Source organism: Calonectris borealis, chromosome 22 (genome assembly GCF_964195595.1).
Source record: "Calonectris borealis chromosome 22, bCalBor7.hap1.2, whole genome shotgun sequence".
Lineage (NCBI taxonomy): Eukaryota > Metazoa > Chordata > Aves > Procellariiformes > Procellariidae > Calonectris > Calonectris borealis.
The window spans coordinates 1,225,829-1,245,500 of record NC_134333.1 but is presented as its reverse complement, the minus strand read 5'-3'; the positions used below and the strand labels follow the sequence as shown (position 1 = coordinate 1,245,500).

The 19,672-nt window shown below is 51.1% G+C and overlaps 2 protein-coding genes and 2 pseudogenes across 2 annotated transcripts; 2 read left to right on the top strand and 2 right to left on the bottom strand.

The window, feature by feature from the left end:
• The window catches only part of LOC142091706 (von Willebrand factor A domain-containing protein 5A-like), a 521,312-nt pseudogene that overhangs the window by 147,694 nt on the left and 353,946 nt on the right, over positions 1 to 19,672 (bottom strand).
• The window catches only part of LOC142091600 (epimerase family protein SDR39U1-like), a 334,998-nt pseudogene that overhangs the window by 140,327 nt on the left and 174,999 nt on the right, over positions 1 to 19,672 (bottom strand).
• LOC142091667 (epimerase family protein SDR39U1-like) lies at positions 10,496 to 16,922 on the top strand. Its single transcript, XM_075171060.1, is given in 6 exon segments — positions 10,496 to 10,564; positions 11,093 to 11,199; positions 11,525 to 11,606; positions 12,093 to 12,305; positions 12,308 to 12,367; positions 12,586 to 16,922. Coding segments are annotated over 6 exon segments (894 nt in total). The 5' UTR covers positions 10,496 to 10,548; the 3' UTR covers positions 13,002 to 16,922.
• LOC142091666 (olfactory receptor 6X1-like) lies at positions 17,436 to 18,044 on the top strand (the record flags this gene model as incomplete). Its single annotated transcript, XM_075171059.1, has 1 exon — positions 17,436 to 18,044. A coding segment is annotated over one exon (531 nt), but the record flags the coding sequence as incomplete, so codon positions are not given.

Genomic DNA, 19,672 nt, shown 5'->3' with positions numbered 1-19,672 from the left:
CCCTGGAAACATTCAAGGTCAGGTTGGATGGGGCTCCGAGCAACCTGATCTAGTTGAAGATGTCCCCTCCCATGGCAGGGGAGTTGGACTAGATGACCTTTAAAGGTCCTCTCCAACACAAACTATTCTAAGATTCTATGATTCTATGAAATGATTCACACCCCTAAAGTACATTTTTTCTGCACTGCCCACAGTATGACTCCAGAGGACCAGTACAAACAAACCAGTTTAAACTGTGGCTGTCTACATTTGGGTGTAGTTGTTGGGGAATTTTTATGATAACCCTTGAGGTTAACTAAACACAGCCCAGCTCTGCTGCCCAAAGGTGGCCCTTGAGCTTGGGCCCCTGAGCCCTCCCATTCCAGGATGGCTGCAAGATAATGCTGTGGCTGTTTCTTATCTCATCACCAGGGGAAACTTCATTCCCTTACAGGGAGTCATTCTGTCTCTGGCATTCCTGCTTCCAGCCAGTTTAACTCCTTCTGCAGCTGGGCCTTCTTATCCTCCATGTCAGGTCATTCCTCGGTCACAAATTACCACTCTTACAGTGGTAACAGTTACAGTTTGAATTTCCCCTTCATAATCCAGGTTGTCATCCATCTCTGAGAGCAAAGGAAGAGCAGAGGGAACTGGAGGCAAGGGCAGGACAGGGCAGGGATATTTTGGGTTTGCTCCAGGTTTTTTTTTCATTGTAAACCATCCTGGGCACACAAGCCATGGCACTGATAAGAACTGAGAGAAACCACATTTTTTCTCACCATAAATGAAACAGATTTGTCCAGACTCATGCCCTAAGCATAAAACCATTCCTATGAGTTTGCACTTCACACTCACCTGTGTGTGAAGGGCAGCTGTTGTTATATCTGCTATTCTGCAAATTGGCTGCCTTGATGGTGAAAAGTCAAGAAACATGAAACAGGAAGAAGGTCAAGGTGTTATGCTCAGTTGTATAACACTGAACAACTTTCCAAGGACCCTGTGATTCATCAGACTCTCCACCTGCATACGGCAGGATGTCCCCACTCTTTTCTCCTGACCCAGTGTTCACCTGCATCATCTATCCTGTGACCTGGTCCCAAAGAAGGGAAACTCATTTCACTCCACTTGGTGAGACAGTGCTCAATTTTTTTCTACTGGCATTAAAATGTTGGGACTGGTTATTTATGTAGTAGAGGGAAATTTGGAATTCCATCTGGGCACCTGTAATCAAAGGCTGGCAACAGCTCAACCTGACACATTATGAGGATTTCTAGTCACCTCTTTTTCAGCCTTAAGTTAGGTATTTAAAAAACGATCAATCTGTTTTGAAATGCGATAAATCAGATATTTGGAATTGAAATTTCAATCTTTCACCTACCCTTATCTTGGGAAGATACTAATCATTGGGCAACAACTTTGAATTCATACTTACTTTTAAACACGTAAGTTGTTAGAAAGAGGTCGACTGCTGTAACACTAAGCTAGCACCCTGTCTCCATTCTGACAAAGAAAGAAACCCAAACCACAGTTACTGAATGTACTTCCACAGAAGAGAGATTAAGATACTAGGAAGGAAATGCAGACTGTTCCCCACCTCTAATAGTTTAGTTCCCAGTACATCCACTGTGCAAAGATAAACAGCATTTTAGGACTGCCTAGAATATCTAGACTTTTCTTAGGTGTTGCATATTCCTCTCACCATTGCCTTCATGAGAACCAGGATGGCATTAATCTATTCACTTGGAAGAAATGTGTGTTCTTCTCAACATGAGTTTGTAACCTTAAATCAGTCAGATAAATTGCATGGTATTAAATATCTATTTCTTTAACTGTGAAAGCAGTCAAGTCAGCTCCCTGAGATGTGTACGCTATAAATGATAAAAATTAGCTGACCTAAGTCCCACCCCACATTATGGTCTGGTGATGACAGAGATCCGAATATAATGTCCTTCCTTCTGACGTTACTGACCAACTGAATTACTTCACAAATGATGAAAGCAAACTGAGTCCTTATTGTTTTACATTGTCAAATAAATAAAGCCGTTTTCCTGGGAAGCAGGGCCTCAGCATGCATAGCAGTTGCTTGGGAAGACAAATGCCATAACCACAGGTGTCCCCATATCCTCTCCCCTTTTCCCCCAGCTTTCATTGCTGAGCATGACGTAATACAGTATGGAATATCCCTTTGGCTGGTTTGGGTCAGCTGTCCCATATCAAACGCTTCCTTCACCATAAGCATTTAATTAAGGTTATTCACCGTGGCTAATTTTGTCATGATCTATTCTAAAGAGAGTGACTGGCTCAGAGTTAGATATACCTTTTGTAGAATCTACATTTGATGGATAAATCTCACCACTTTTGTCTACAAGAGTTTAAGGATTACATTCAGGTGTCTGAACATTAGACATCTACAACGTAGGTGTTACAAACGGAGCTAGCTGCCTAGACAACCTGTATAGGCAAAGGAGAGAAGGTGCATTAGCAGACCACAATTTATTTGACCTACTTTAAATGTCTACCTCAGGTGGTGATATATTTCACCCTAGAAATGCCTGTTTCTAAATGAACTTGGAGGCTTGTACCTACATTGTAGATATTTTAAGTCAGAGGAATCCTACTCTGTGTGTTTTGATTTTTTTTTCCTGTGACAGTAAAAATTAATGGAACCTTTAACACTATAGGGAAGTAAAACATGTCTGACAAATATTTAAGGAGATGAATTCTCCCAAAAAGAAATTTGTAAAAGTTTTGATTACAGTATGGTGATGGGTTTAAAATAATAAGAAAGCTACTGTTTAATCCAATAAAGAGAGGCAGCAGAAAAAGTGACATTGGGAGGGAAAAAGCAGGCAGGCTTTTGCTAATGACCTCATCCCACAGAACGGTGATTAAACTTCACGACAATAAAGACACAAGCTGATTCTTTGGTTCTTCAGGTCACATTGACCTCATCTAACTTTAACTTTCCCAGAATTAAGAATCTAGGTGACAAGAATCCTCTAGATTCCATCTAGGTGGGATGGAAAATAACAGACACCTCCAGATTGCCTTCCCATCTGAATATATTTGTAAAATAGCTTATCTGTATCATCTTTTTAACACACCTCTCTCTCTGCATTGATTGCAAAGGGAGTCCGGTTCACCTGTTCAAAGGCCAATCTTGTATATGGATAGATTTAAAGAGGTGAATCCAATCCTCTAGTTCCTCAATTACAAATCCTTTACAAATGCTTAGCAGAAGACAAGTCGATATACAGTAATCTGGGAAAAGTAAATAGATTTATCTGACCTGAAACACAAGACAGAAGACTTTCAGGAGCCAAAACACACTTAATGGTACTGTCCACACCATTTTACGTACCTTAGAATACCCAAGAAAAGCAGACATAGCTGGTAAGTATAACATAGGATTAACGGTAAGTTAATGGCAAAATATAGATTCCACATCCTAGGTAATAGCCCTACATTCCCTAAGCAGTCAACAGAGGGACAGAGTCACTTACAGGGAACAATGAAGCCCATCTTAAAATAGACTTCTACATTTCTCCAACTGCCTTCACTGGCTATATAAGCTTACATGATTATCTGTATTTAGATGTGTACACTGGAGGACTCTCAACATGCCCTATACATGATAATTCCATTAAGAGTGACATAAAGATCCCTCATGGTGGCCAGCATTTGAAGGAAGAAATCTTATCCATCGTATCGCAGGTTAACTGACAAAAGTCTCATAAATATCATGAGGAAGCAGCAAAGGGGAACCTATGCATGCTCAAGCACTCAGAATTCCTCTTAAAGCATCTTACCGCTAATATAGCTTAAGCTACAACAGGCAAATGTGTATAACTGTTTTATTGTTTGCAGTTGATTTCATCACCTTTGATTATGGAATCATTGCTCATGCATTTCTCCTCTAACACCTTCCTGTTAGTCTAATTCATAGCCTAACTGCTGAGCATTTTAAATGTAACACTGTACAACTGCCTTGAAGAAATTCTTGTAAATAATTTATCTTTTGAATTATTGTTTACATAAATCTATACAATCAATATATTCTGGCTTACTGGTTAGGATGAATCAATAACACAGGCTGATTTTGCATGAATTACTGGCAGTTTCTGATTTTGACTCTACAAATATGAAAATTATGATATAACTAAAAGGGAGCTTAGCTTGAATAAAATCCCAATCAGGCAAGAAATTCTGTGTGTCCAGACATCACGTATTACAGTAGTTTTTATAAACCACACACATATTTCCCAAAACACCTAAAATACATTATGCTGTTCCCAGCAGAGAAAAAGACGTATGACTTTTTCTAATTCTCCATATAATCATTGATCTGACAATTTCCTTACCTTCTCTGGATGGAAAAATCCATGTTTCTCAGAAGACATTGCCAACCATTGAGACAGAGGAAAAGGAATAGTGTTTCTGGTTTGGAAGACACTTTTTTACGAAATGTAGGTCAGAACAGGAGAAAAAGAGAAGCACAGTTTTGCCTGAGAAGGCAATGAAACATAAACAAGCACAATAGTGGACTGTCCAATGAAGACAGGGAGAACAGGAATGAAAGGTATGGCAAGGAAAAAAAAACACTGGGGTAAAAAAAGCAGACAGTGTTTCCCTTCACTAACACATCCTCTTATCTTGATTAAGAGAACAATACAGGAAATAAGCAACATGACAGATATCACAACAAGGAGCAGTCCCCCATTAGAGACCATCAGCATTTCAATTAAATATGTCAATGCAGACTCAGTGTGAATGTGGTGAAGGCTGCAGCTGCACCCTGCTGCTCCCTTCAGCTTCCATCACTACACTCAAAGGGGCTGAAAGCATCAGATTGCACGCGCAGAGGGACATGGCATGGAAGACGAATCCCTCTTCTGCAATCACCTGCCCAGGTTGACAACTTCTCTCACAACCAGGTGGATTTTGCACAGATTCTTGTAGCAAAAAGCCAAAAGTTTCTTCTCAGTAGCAGCACACAGACGTAAGCAAGGGGAGTCACGTGTGTCCTGAGACTTTTTCCAGGATAAGAGTGACTTTGATGCTGGCTTTTTGCCCTCCTCAAGCTTGAATGCACTGGGGGATATTTTTATCTTTGCCAACACTGTGTGTTGCTTTTTATTCTCTGGTTGTAAATCCGTGTTATGTGTTTTACACATGTGGGATACTTGTTCTTTGTTCCCTTTGCCACCTCTAAAACTGGTTCTACAAGGCTGCATTTCTTTAGTGAACAGTAATTGACCAATGGTGGTTCCATGGCCTGCAGTGTGGGTATCTGCTCCACCATGGGCCTCCACGGGCCACAGGGGGACAACACGTTTCACTATGGGCTGCAGGGGAATCTCTGCTCCGGTGCCTGGAGCACCTCCTCTCCCTCATTCTTCACTGACTTTTCGTCTCTGCAGTTTCTCTCACCCCTCTCACACACAGCTGCTGCGCAGTGTTTTTACTCTTTCTTAAATATGTTATCACAGAGGTGCCACCAGCTTCACTGATGGGCGCAGGTTTGGGCAGTGGTGCGTCTGTTTTGGAGCTGGCTGAAACTGGCTCTGTCTGACATGGGGGCAGCCCCTGGTCTCTTCTCACAAAGGCCACCCTGCAGCCCCTGTGCTACCAAAACCTTGCCACATAAACCAAATACACTCCTCTCCATTTCATTTTTATTCCAGGGTCATAGATAATTCAGTCTACACAAAATAATAACTAGTTATTATTATCTACTCGTTACAGAAATGTCGCCAAGTCATTCTCCAAGCAGAACAAGACAAGTCCCAAAGCTTGCAGTGCTAACACAAAGTCTATGGCTTGCCAATTGCAATGCCAAGACCATACTTCTTCAGCTGCAGCACTGTGCCAACCACTCCCCACGTCAGGACTTGCAGTATAATTGTGGTCTGCACAAAACTAGCTTGGCTGCCTGCAGGCAGGACCAATTACCTCTACATTGGAAATACTTATTTATGGAGACTGAAGAACTGGCATTTGCTTTCACACCACAGTAAATCCAGAGGCTTCCCCGACAAGAAGCGACCAGGGATGGATTCTCATCTTTCTCCTCTTGTGTAAATCCAGACTCATGCTCGGATCATAAGGGGTCTGGAAATGGGCTGGCTTCCAGCCCCAAGGGTGTCCCCAGCACAGCTGTCCTGAGGCAACTGGAGATGGGGTAGCCGCAAGCACGGAACACCACCACTCAGTGGCATACGTTTTAGGTCCTATTTACCAAGCAGGATGGCTATAGCAGGTGGACACTGATTTTTATTCATACAAACACGTCTGTGCAGAGCATGCACCACTCAAGGCTTCTGGTCCAAGCCCCCTGTGCGAACGTGCTGGTTTTGGCTAGGATAGAGTTAATTTTCTTCATGGTAGCTAGTATGGGGCTATGTTTTGGATTTGTGCTGAAAACAGTGTTGATGACACAGGGATGTTTTAGTTATTGCTGAGTGGTGTTTACACAGCGTCAGGGCCTTTTCTGCCCCTCACACCGCCCCACCAGCGAGTAGGCTGGGGGTGCACAAGGAGTTGGGAGGGGACACAGCTGGGACAGCTGACCCCAACTGACCAAAGGGATATTCCATAGCATAGGATGTCACGCTCAGCAATAAAACTAGGGGGAAGGCTGGCCACTGCTCAGGGATTGGCTGGGCATCGGTAAGTTGGTGGTGAGCAATTGTTTTCATTTGCGTCACTTGTCTTTCTTGGATTTTATTTCTCTCTCTTTGTTATTTTCTGTTACAATTTTTTATTGTTATTATTATTCTTTTATTTCAATTATTAAACTGTTTTTATCTCAAGCCATGAGTTTTCTCACTTTTACCCTTCCCATTCTCTCCCCCCATCCCGATGCGGGGCAGTGAGCGAGCAGCTGTGTGGTGCTTAGTTGCCAGGTGGGGTTAAACCACCACAGTCCTTTTTGGTGCCCAATGTGGGGCTTGAAGCCACAGCCCTGAGATTAAGAGTCTCATGCTCTACTGACTGAGCTAGCCGGGGAACGGGACAGGGGCCGCAGCTATTGGAGGTGTCCAGACCTGGCTGGTGAGCTGGCCTTTACATGTAGCGGTTCCACTGTGAGGACAGGTCTGGGCACAGTGCTGGGTGTAGGCGGGTGGTTCCCCAGCAGGTTATTGTTTCCACTATTTAAAACTTTCTAACAGAGACATGCAACATAAGCTGTCAATGGCTTCATTGGTTACATCACCTCAGGTCAACCGCTGAGAGTTTCTCCACGTCCAAAGCTGTCGTTTACCTGGGTTATTATCACAGCCTGGTCTCCCTCTCCAAGTGTGCTAGAGAGGTGTGAAGTTGTGAAGAGTTACCTGTTAATTACCTGGGTTATTATCACAGCCTGGTCTCCCTCTCCAAGTGTGCTAGAGAGGTGTGAAGTTGTGAAGAGTTACCTGTTAATTACCTGGGTTATTATCACAGCCTGGTCTCCCTCTCCAAGTGTGCTAGAGAGGTGTGAAGTTGTGAAGAGTTCATCTGTGCTTCCTCGTTTCTTTTCTGCTCACTCAGGGCCTTGCAGCATGTCAGGTACAGCCCAGAGCTTTCAGGTAACCCTGTCCTGTAGCACGGATCTGTGCTTGGTTTGTCTACCTAGCACTTAACAGAATCATCTGGTGAGCGAGAGCTGGGCACATGAAGTTCAACACGGCCAAGCCAAGGTCCTGCACCTGGGTTGGGGCAATCTCCAATATCAATACAGGGGATGAACGGGTTGAGAGCAGCCCTGCGGAGAAGAACTTGGGGATACTGGTGGATGAAAAACTGAGCCGGCAATGTTCACTTACAGCCCAGAAAGTCAACTGTATCCTGGGCTGCATCAAAAGAAGTGTGGCCAGCAGGTCAAGGGAGGTGATTCTTCCCCTCTGCGCTGCTCTGGTGAGACCCCACCTGCAGTACTGCGTCCAGCTCTGGAGCCCTCAGCACAAGAAAGACATGGATCTGCTAGAATGGGTCCAGACGAGGGCCATGGAAATGGTGAAGAGTCTGGAGGGCCACGAAGCTGGTGAAGGGGCTGGAGAACAAGTCTTATGAAAAGCAGCTGAGGGAACTGGGACTGTTTAGTCTGGAGGAGGCTGAAGGGAGACCTCATCGCACTCTACAACTACCTGAAAGGAGTAGTAGTAGTGAGGTGGGTGTTGGTCTCTTCTCCCGAGTAACAAGCGATAGGATGAGAGGAAATGGCCTCAAGTTGCGCCAAGGGAGGTTTAGATTGGACATTAGGAGAAATTTCTTTACTGAAAGAGTGGTCAGGCCTTGGAACAGGCTGCCCAGGGAAATGGTTGAGTCACCATCCCTGGAAGTATTTAAAAGACGTGTAGATGTGGTGCTTAGGAACATGGTTTAGTGGGGATGGTGGTGTTGGGTTGACGGTTGGACACGATGATCTTAGAGGTCTTTTCCAACCTTAATGATTCTATGAAATGCTGCGAGGGCTGGAACACTTGTCCTATGACGAAAGGCTGAGAGAGTTGGAGTTGTTCAGCCTGGAGAAGGGAAGGCTCTGGGGAGGCCTTTCACTATACACAGGGGGCTATAGGCAAGACAGAAAGACTCTTTAACAGGGTCTGTAGCGACAGGACAAGGGGCAACAGTTTTAAACTGAAAGAAGGTAGATTTAAACTAGACATAAGGAAGACATTTTTTACAATGAGGATGGTGAGACACTGGAAGAGGTTGCCCAGAGAAGTTGTGGATGCCCCATGATTGGAAAGGTTCAAGGTCAGGTTGGACGGGGCTTTGAGCAACCTGATCTAGTGAAAGATGTCCCTGTCCAAGGCAGGGGGGTTGAAAAACGTGATCTTTGAAGGTCCCTTCCAACCCAAACCATTCTGGGATTCTATGATTGTCACGTACCCAAGCAGCGTTTTTGGGCAGGCTTTGCCCCGTGACAGAAGCAGAAGTGTGGGGCTCCGTCACGTGCTGGCGCTGGGACTCTGTTATGGGTTGGCACTGACTGCTGGCATGTTTTTTTCCACATCACATCTTGTTAGATGGACACAGTGCGGTTGTGAGGAGGACGTGAGAAAGGGCTTGCTGGATTTTGTCTTTCTAGGAAGTTCGACCCAGTGAAACACCATGAGACAGAGGGAGGTGGGAGGAAAACACAAGTTTGAGACATATCTCAAGGTCCCTTGCAGCCGCCTTGTTCCGACAGTTTGCAATGAAGGACCGACCAGGCTGCACCCAGGTACTCCTCCGCCCTTTACAGAGGAGTTAAAAGGAGAACGCGCGTACAGCCTGCCAGCACCTCCAGCTGACATCGCCACCGTGACCCGTCCAGCAGACGGAGGCTGAGCAGACCACACTGCGTATGGAGAGTAGCTCCAGCTCACCCACCCGCCCGCCAGCACAGGCCAACAGAAACCAGCTGTTCATCTCCACCTTCCACCCTGTGAACCACAGGGAAGCCTCTTCCTGTGCAAATAATTCCCGCTCTTTCAGATTTCCAGCCAGCTCCTCCCAGAAACCCAGCTCCTTCCTTGCTTAACCACAGGACTTGCCAAACGCTTCTATGCGCCCGATGGCAGGGGGTAAGAACACACCGAGCGGGGCATGGGGGAAGGAGGACAGATGGGCGGACGGGTGGAGCGATGGCTCCGGGTGTATGCGCAGACAGGATGGATGAGCCGGTGGACTGAACTGCCGGCAGGTGGGTAGAAATACCTCCAGCGTTTGTCCCTGCTTCGGAACAGCCACCGGCGCGCAGAGGTCCTGCCTGCAGGCTGGTGCCACCCTCTGCTCTGCAGACACAAGGCGGCAGCAGCCGGCAGCACAGGCAGCTCGGCGCGAAGCGAAGGCTGCCCCAGCTGCCTGCGGGCGGGCACTCTCGCCTCTCAACGCGCCCTCCGCCGCCTCTCGGGAGAGACGCCTCCAGTCCCGGGCAGCGCCGCGTCCCCGGGGCAGCTGCTTCTCCCGCGCCCTGAGGAGACGCGCAAGAAGGTCTCCAGAGGGAGGGGAGGCTCCGGGTGGCGAGAACAGCCCCGGCCTAATTCCCACCGGCAGAATCCTTCGTTTTCGGTCAGAAGTCCTGCAGGCCGCGTCGCTGGCATTTGTTTCAGCTCCGTTAGCGACTGACTAACGGACCGCCCCCACGAGTTCCTCCGAGCCGCCTCCCCACCCCTCCGGGCAGAGGCGACCCGCGCCCCCCTCAGCGTTCGCACCGGAGCTGCCCGCCCCGGCCTCCTGCGGCCCTCGCCCGGCGGGTTCCCGCCCCGCTGTGCAGCTCCTCGGGCTGTGCTCCTTCCGCTCCTTCTCCTCTGCGTTTCGGGCGGTTTTCCAGCACGTTTCTAAGCGGCCGCCGGAGCCGCCGCCGGAGCCGCCGCCGGAGCCGCCGCCGGAGCCGCCTCCTCCTGCCGCCCGCCCGCCCTGGCCCTGCGCGCTGGCGCGGGAGGGGTTAATGCGCTGGGGCGCGCGGGCCCTTTAAGCGCCCGCCGCGGGGGGGGGCGCGGGGGGGGCGCGTGCGCAACCGGCGCCGCTGGCGCGTGCGCAACCGATGCCGCTGGCGCGTGCGCAACCGGCGCCGCTGGCGCAGGCGCCGCCGGCCCAGCGATGCGGGCGCTGGTGGGTGAGTGCGGGCCGGCGGTGCCCCGCGGGTCGGTGCGCGGAGGCCGCTCGGCAGGCCGCGGCGGGGCGCGGCGTCGCTCAGGGGCGCTGGTGCGGGTGGGGGGCTTCAGCCAGGCCGCTGCCGGCAGCGGGGCGGGCGCGGGAGGCCGCCCGGCGGAGGGGGCTGGTCCTGAGTGGCGGCCCCAGGGCGCCGTGGGGCGCTGCGCACGGCAGCTGCGTGCGGGGCTCTGTGAGGGGGACGTAGTTTTGGGGGGGGCGGGCCTGGGTTGAGGGTGCTGCGGGGAGGGTCCGAAGCAGCCCCCCTCTCCGCCGCCCCCCGGGGCTGGGGGGTAGGACGTGGTGCGTGGCGGCCGGGCCCGGGGGGTGGAGGCCCTCGGGGCTGGGGTGCCGTGCGGGGGAGCTGGGCGGCGGGGGGCTCTGGGCCCAGAGTAACGTACCCGGGAAGCTGGCCGTGGTAATGGGGACGCCTGTGCAGGCCTCGGGATGCCGGTCCGGGTAGCAAATCTGCAACGTCCTGTCTTTCTCCTAGGTGGTGGGACTGGCTTTGTGGGCAGAGCCCTGACCCAGCTGCTGCGGAGCCGTGGGCGTGAAGTGACCCACGTCTCTCGACAAGGGGGCGAGGGTCGGATCCGCTGGGTATGAGCTGAGAGCGGTCACAGGAGGGAGAACGTGTCAGGGCTGAGGAACAAGCCCGCTTGCCCTGGCCTGCCACGGCATACAGGGGATCTGCAGTCTGGCTCCTGTGGACGTGCTCTTGGGCTGCTGGGTGCTCCATGGGCCATGGTCATTGGGATGGGTACTGCTGTAGCTCCAAGGAGCAAAACCTTCTCCATTCACGCTTGTGCTCCAGGCAGTGTCGGGAAGGAGCTGGCTGGGGTTCTTAGGAGCCTGCCCTTGGTTGTTGGGAAGGCTTGAGCAGAGGGGAGGCTGGGTGTGTGATGCCTCTGTTACCCCTGCCTAGGAAGAGTTGTCCCACTCTGGACTGCCCCTGTGCGACGCCGTGGTGAACTTGGCCGATGAAATGTCCCCAACCCTTTCCGCAGGTAACTTGATCTCCCATAGTGCTGTTGGGACAAGGTGAAGGCAAGACAGCCCCGTGTTGTCAGAGAATGTGGAAGGGATCTGGGGAGGAAACAGGGTGTCCGGCAACCACTTGGGTTCCCTAACTGTTGACATCTGGGTCCTCAAGTGTCCAAAGCATTTCTGTGGGCCTGTTAAGTTCTGGGAGACCTTTGGAAGACAGGTTCCCTTCTGGATTGACGGTTGGAGGCCAGGCAAAGTAGTTCCACATTTCCAGAATGACACTGGATGCCTACGTTTAGATAATGCTAAATCAGAACCAAAGTTTGACTTCTGTGAGGGTGTTTTTGGAAATATCTCCGCCGGGCGCTTGGGAAGAATTCACCACACCCAGCTTTGGTGTCCAGCTCCTCTGCTACCTTTGTCCTAAGGCAGTCCAAAACCCACAGCCCTTTGTGGGAAGTGGAGAGCCACCATCTCCCAAAGTCCCCATGCATTTGGGTGGTAAGATCCCATGTCCTCCCCCTGCTCTGGGGTGGGGGGAATTCACGTGACCTCTCCTGTGCTTGTGAGCGGGTGTCTGCTGGGCCCCCCCCTTGGTGCTGTTTCTTGGGATGTCCTTGTGGGGAGTGTAATGAGTGGCTATTATCGCCCTAGCCCCACAGCCGAGTATACTGAGGACAGTCCTGGGGGGGATTTTGACGACTTCTTGCGCCTGGTGACTCCTGGGAGGCTGCAGCTCTCATCCTTGGGAGCCCAGCTCATGATGTTGCGACGAGATCTGGTGAGATGGGGCATCATGCCTATTCAGGGTGACTCTGCTTTGGTGCTGGGGCAAGAGGGGGATGAGGAGGGGGAAGGACATCAGGTCTTGTGCCTCTCCTTGTTGGGGTGCTGTTCCAGTCCAGCCCTCTAAGAATTGTCTCCTGGTTGTAGGTCTGGGGGTGAAGGGGTCTTTTGTCCTTTGGGGAGGTGGTCCTGGTCTCTCTGTTCTCCCCACAGGGGTAGTGCTGGGCCGAGGTGGTGGTGCAATCTCTCAAATGGCTTGGCCTTTCCGTCTGGGACTAGGAGGCCGCTTGGGCTCTAGGCTCCAGCCCTTCCCATGGGTCCACATTCGGGACCTGGCTGGGATCGTGTGTCATGCCATGGAGAGTGAGAGCCTGCAAGGCGTCCTCAGCGGTGTCTCCCCGTCCTCCCCTGACACCTCCAATGGCACCTTTGCTCAGGAGCTTGCTGCCGCCCTGGGGCGCCCAGCCCTGCTGCCGGTGCCTGCTTGGGCAGTGCGGGCTGTCTTTGGGGCAGAGCGGGCCGTCATGCTGTTGGAGGGCCAGAGGGTGGTGCCAAAACACACCCTGGAGAGCGGCTACCGTTTCGTCTTCCCTGACCTGTCTGGAGCTCTGAAGGACATTGTGGCTTGAGGACTCCTCGGTTGAGCTGGGTTGGGCCCTGTTTTCTGTGAGCTCCCTGGCTCACATGCCTTCCCCTGGGTGAAAGAGGGTAGCCCTGCCCGTTCTTGACACTTCCCCATCCCCATACAGAGAGGGTGAGCAATCTTTTCCCCTTCTGTGTCCCTTTGTGCATCCCCCGTTTAGGAGTCATCCCTCTCATTGCCATCTGCAGTCTCCACATTACCTGCTTTTGGCGAAGGGCACAAGCCCCTCTAAGGATTGTGACTGCTGAATCTGCCATCTTCCCTTTTCCACAGTGTGCACGTGAGCTGCTTGCAGAGCAGCTGCGGGGTGTAATGTCTCCTCCCCTGAGAGACAGGGGTGGCAGCAGAAAGGGGTGTTCAGGTGTTGTAATTTGCCTGCATGTTACTGGAAGTCCCTGTTCCTGTTTGTCCCCAAGTCTTTCCCCCATGGTCACATAGAGACCTAGTTACGCTCTTCTGCTTTGCCTGTCTCAGTCTCATAGGCAATGGAGTTGTGCTTCTGGGAGAAGATCCATGTTGAGGGGGCGCAAAGGGTGCTGGATACGGATGGCTTGGAGACTTTGCCATCTCCTTTCTTGTGGTGGCTCTGTGCCGGTCCCAAGCTGCTGTGTCAGAACCTCCAGCTGAGTCTAGGCCCAAGAGTTGCACCCCTCCAGGGCTGCGTAACCCTGATGCTGTGGCGGGGATGAAGGAGAACACTGCTTTGCCAGCCTGTAGGGACAAGGGTGGCGGTGGGACTGTTGCCCCTGGACTGCTCTTGAGGCCTTTGGTAAGTGTCGACTACATCTGAGCTTGTGCTGGGGAGAAACTGGGTGGTTCATCTTGGTGTGAGGTGGTGCAGGGCACTGCTTTAGTCCAAAGAGAGCACTTCAGCGATTGCCTTTGTTGTAGTTATCTAATCCCAGACACGGTGGTTTTCCCTTATCCGTCCCGTGAGGTGGCACTTGTGTTCAGGGGTTCCCACTGACTGGGCAGTGAGAATGTCCAGGCTGCCTGGGCTGCCTTGGGAAGCAGTACCTCTTCTCTTGTGGAGAACACTGCAATTTCATCATCTCATACTGTAAGGGGATGTATCCACATGCTTCCCTTAACCCATTTTCACATGCCAAAGTGGGTTGCGGGATGTGAAATCTACAGAGCAGCTAAGTTCATTATAGCACTGCTTCTGGAGAAATATTCCTCGTGTGATGTAATTTTGGGCTAGAAAAATATATTTAAAAGCGCTTCAGGCAGTTAAAAGACCTGCTCCATTCCTGAAATAAGAAACCATCCAGAACAAGGAGCGGTCCACGTACTTCTGGTCAATGTAGTCGCAGCAGCTGAAGGGTCGATCTTGGTGGAGTCTAGACTCCCCACGCACCGGCCTCTTTGCTCAGTCCATACTGGAGACAGAATGGCAATCTGCTGACTTTCCGGGCAGGAGATGTAGAGTGGGACTGTCCAGCTGGAACTGGAGATAGTCCTTGCAGTCAGTGTGAGCACAGCCAGGTGAGCTGGGACTTTGGGAATAGCTGTGAAAGCAACATCGACTGAGGTAAATGTGGCTTGCTTGGATTGTGTCTGTGCTGCCTTTAAGTTAGCTGCAGATTCCTTCCTCTTCCCATGTGCCTCAGTTTCCTGTCCTCGAGAGCGGGCTTACCCACTCCGAGTTACAGGCCCAGTTCATTGTGGGGCAATACAATGGGGACAATCAGCAGTGCTTCATCTTTGGTTACTCCAGCTACCTTTTTAGAGCCTCAGACTTTGGTCGGCTTCCCTGGATGTTGTGGGCTAGGGCGTCCTTCTGTCAGGCAAGTTGGTTAGCCAGCCCAGTTAGGTTGTTTCTGTACCTGCATGTACTTTGACGATTGCAACAGCTTTGGGTTGCGATTGGAAATAAAGACAAGTACAGCTGGAGAAGCACCGGCAACCTGCAGGTCTTCTGAAAGAGGGTTGCATGTCCCATGAAAGACCGCCCCTAAGCAGAGTTCCCAGGCCTTGGACTCCCTGCCTGGATGTGTAACTCACTCAGGATTTTGAAGGGTTGCCTCTGCATGACGTGTGGCTTAAACACATGTCACAGGACTTAAATGAGCTTCTGACACCTGAATCCCAGTGTGGGATCTGAAAACACTGGCTGCTGGGTGCAATTAGGACTTTCCGTCATGACAAATTCACACAGGCACCATGCCCCTTTGTCTACTGTGGAGCCAGAAAACATGCGTATTAGGGTGACAGCAAGCCGAGATCTAGATTGGATTTTGGACCAGTGTCTGTTTTTGATGACCACAAGGAAACCCCGGCCCCCAGGCTGCAAGACTTTGTGATCCTAAGTACAGGTCTTGTGGTATCCCAAGGCTGGCACAGCCAGCCCTGTAGTGCTCAGCGTCGGCAGAGTGTTTCTGCAAGCGTGTCTGAGCCAGCTGCAGTGCCCCAGATGTGCTCTGAAGATTTCCTCTGACTTGGGGCAAGTCTCTCTGTTCTTTCAGAGGTGAATGCTTATGATTGTTCAGACATGTCAAGAGTGGCAGCCCCTGCCCAGGACCCTCCTGCCTGGCCACTGGCCTCCCAGCCTGGTGCCCAGGCACCCAGGCTCTCTGCCCAAGCTGCGGACGCAGCTGCTGCTTTCCTCTTTGCAGGTTCAATCAGCCCTGAAGCTGAGCACCTATCAGAGGCATGTCCACACAGACAGACACACACAGAGACAAACGACACACGGACAGATGACACTGGCATGGCTGGCCACGCAGATGCCCCAGCCAAGACGCTGCTGTCAGCAGCACCTGTGCATGGGACCCGTGTAACACAAGCCCAGCCAGCCATGTCCCTCCCACTCTGGGGCTGGCAGACTCACGTGACACCCTCGGGGTTCACAAGCACGTGCACTCCTGAGTCCTCAAGCACCAGCACGACCCCTCTGTCCGTCCAGCACCCCTACCTGGACCCCAGCCCTCTGACCCATCCCACAGCTCCCCTACTCGCCGGCTGGTCCAGCTTGATGCACTGAACGTGCAGCACTCACACATTCATCCCAAAGGCACCCCACACTCGCAGGTACCCCCAGGTACCAGCATGGACCCCCTGCCCACCTGATACCCCTGCCCGGACCTGGGGCGTCCTACTTGCCAGCTGGTGCAGCTTGAAGTTTGCTGGTGGATGCACACGCACACCCCACGCACACCCGGTTTGTGGGGGATACAGATCCTCACCTCTCCCAGCATCCAGCACCAGGCACACAAGCTGTGAGCTGCTGTCCCACTCCAGCTGCTGGCACGGAGCCCCTCACTCATGCTGGTCCCCCCAGTATCTGGTTTTGTGGACACTCAGTTAACTGCCGCAGTGGCTGTAGGGAGAGGCCCCCCTGGCTCCAGTAGCTGACACCACAGGCCAGGGGTGCCTGCTCCCCCAGTCTGACTTCAGTAGCTGGCACCAAATCCACTCACGCTGATCCCCCGGTAGCTGGCACTTAGTCCCTGCAGCAGACGTACACATGGGGTAGAGTGAGATTATGCAGAGTTATGAAAAGATTTAAGAAGACAGGACAGGCTGTGCTGGTGAAGTGCAGAGCTCAGCCAGACCAGCAGTGACTGGCCCAGGTTGACACCCGACCAGCCTCTTCTATACCCCTTTCCTGCCTACCCCCCTCTTTGTTGCTCCCAGCTCCCCTGCACATCCCCTCAACAGCTGGCACGGTCCCACCCACTCCATCCAACATCCTGGACACTCAGGTTTGCATTCGCCAGTTGCAAAGCCCTGGTTGCCTGTAGCTTCTTGGGAGCTCATCAATTAGTGTGACTGACGATGTCTGTTTCTGGGTATTGTCTTTGTTAATGCTATTTGGTCAGGTTTTATGACTCTGTGTGTTTGTCTCCGTCCCTTTCCTCATCTTGCCAACTGTAAAAATAAATGTTCTCAGACTCGCTCCACACATCCTTACCAATCAGGGTGACTGATCAGGTTTGTTCTCATCACAACCTCCCTTATCATGTGTCAGGTTTATCTCTGTATGTTCTTGTGTGTGGCTCCTTTGACCAGATGTCCTTAAAAGAGCGGACACGCTCCTGCCACATCCCCTGACACTCCCCCGCTGCCCGGTGATATCAGCAGAAGCTGCCCCACTCCTCACTCCCATAGAGCCTGAATGGGCCCCGCTCTGGGCTGCACACATTGGGGCAGGAGCCTGACTCCTCTGGGCATTAACCAGGGGCAGGGGTGTGCGAGTGCAAGGGCTGTGGTTGCTGGCTGCCCCCTCAGAGGTGTTAGACATGAACATATTGAGGCACTTGAGATCAGTAACACCTCTATAAGCGTTGTGATTTGTATAGGCAAGTCCAGTTGTTTGGCTTTGATAGCTGCATCTCTCCAGGCACCAGGTCATGGGATGTCTGTGTCCAGGTGGATCCCGCAGTTTCGGTCTCGTTCTGGCAGAGCTGAGTGATCTGCACTGGTGACAGCATCTATTGGCGCTTGGATGGGTGGCTTTCTGAGTGTCTTTGTGCAAACTGTTCTGGTGTTCAGACTGCCATTCTGTGGCCCCAATATCATCAATCACTTCTACTGTGATGCTGGGCCACTTCTGAAGCTGGCTTGCACTGACACCCGCCATATTGAATGGCTTATTTTCACTGTTGCTACATTGGTTCTGTTTAGCACTTTCTTTTTGACTGTCATCTCCTACTTCGCCATCATTTTGACCATATTGAGGATCCCATCTGCTTCTGGGAGACGGAAAGCCTTCTCCACCTGCATTGCTCATCTGACTGTAGTCACCACGCTTTATGGGGCGGTCATATTCATTTACGTCAGGCCCAGAGGGCGTGCCTCACTAAATATGAACAAAGTGGTATCCCTTCTGAACACCCTTGTAACGCCACTGCTGAACCCTTTCATTTATACTTTGAGGAACAAAGAGGTAAAGACTGCCTTGAAAAAATCACTGACTAGAAATAAAATATTTGAGGTTAAAGAATGAGGACTAAAATGTTGCCTTTTCTGCAGGCTCCTGTAGCAAACTGATTCTAGAAACCCCTTTGGGAAGTACAAATATCAATAATTTTTATAAAGAAGGCAGATTATAAAATCATAGAATCATAGAATTCTATTACTTGGATTATGATTAGGCAGGCAGAAATACTGCCTCCTGACTGTGTGATCTGTGGACAATATTTGACTTACATACTTGGTTGCCTGTTCTGCCACTTGTTTATTCTGAGATTATGCTTCCAAGTCTTTTCCAAAGATTCATTATTTTCATTATCCATCATAGCAAAAAATAGAAATAAGAGGGCTCTCTGACATTTTCTGTATTTATTTGTTACTACGAAAGAGATGTTTATGGCTTTCTCCATTTCTGTTTATCTCGTTTTTTGCATTGAGAAGGTCCTTGACGAGATACCCTTAAAGCAGCAGACACTCTCCTTCCACGTAGCCTTACAGAAGGGACCTGTGTGAGTGAGGCAAGTGAGGGGCTCAGTGCTGGCAGTTGGAGCAGAACCGTGGGTCGCAGCCTGTGTGCCTGGTGCTGGATGCTGGGGGGGCGAGTGTCTCTATCCCCCACAAACTGGGTGTGCCCTCCTAGTCCAAGGACAGCTCCCATGCCTACTGACTGAGCTAGGTACACAAGATGGGAGGGAACATAATCAGGACAGCCAGCCCAGCTGGCTAATGGGGTATTCCATACCATTGGAACACCATTCCATACCATTGGACGTCATGGTCAGTGTATGAACGGCAGGCGTGATCCAGGAAGTACCGATTGCTACTTGGTTATCGGTCAGCGTGGGTGGTGAGCAATTGCATTGTGCATCACTCATTTTGTATATTTTATCATTATCATTATTATTTTCCCTTTTCTGTTCTATTAAACTGTCTTTATCTCAACCCACAAGTTTTTCTCACTCTTACCCTTCCGATTCTCTCTCCGTCCCACTGCGGGGCGGGGGGCGGGGGGGGAGTGAGCAAGCGGTTGCGTGGTATTTGGCTGCCTGCCAAGTTAAACCACGACACGGGCAAAACAGACTTGACTTGGGGAAAACTAATTTAATTTATTACCAATCAAATCAGAGTAGGATAGTGAGAAATAAAACCAAATCTTAAAAACACCTTCCCCCCACCCCTCCCTTCTTCCTGGGCTCAGCGTCACTCCTGATTTTCTCTACCTCCTTCCCCCTGAGCGGCACGGGGGGATGGGGAATGGGGGTTGCGGTCAGTTCATCACACGTTGTTTCTGCTGCTCCTTCCTCCTCACGGGAGGACTCCTCACCCTCTTCCTCTGCTCCAGCATGGGGTCCCTCCCACGGGAGACAGTCCTCCACGAACTGCTCCTGCGTGGGTCCTTTCCGTGGGATGCAGTCCTTCAGGAACAGACTGCTCCAGCGTGGGTTCCTCACGAGGTCATAAGTCCTGCTCCAGCCTGGGCTCCTCTCTGCACAGGTCCACAGGAGCCTGTGGCTAGGAGCCTGCTCCAGCGTGAGCTTCCCACGGGATCACAGCCTCCTTCGGGTGCATCCACCTGCTCCAGCATGGGGTCCTCCATGGGCTGCAGGTGGATATCTGCTCCGTTAACCTCCATGTGCTGCAGGGGGACAGCCTGCCTCACCATGGTCTTCACCACAGGCTGCAGGGGAATCTCTGCTCTGGTGCCCCGAGCACCTCCTCCCTCTCCTTCCCTGACCTTGG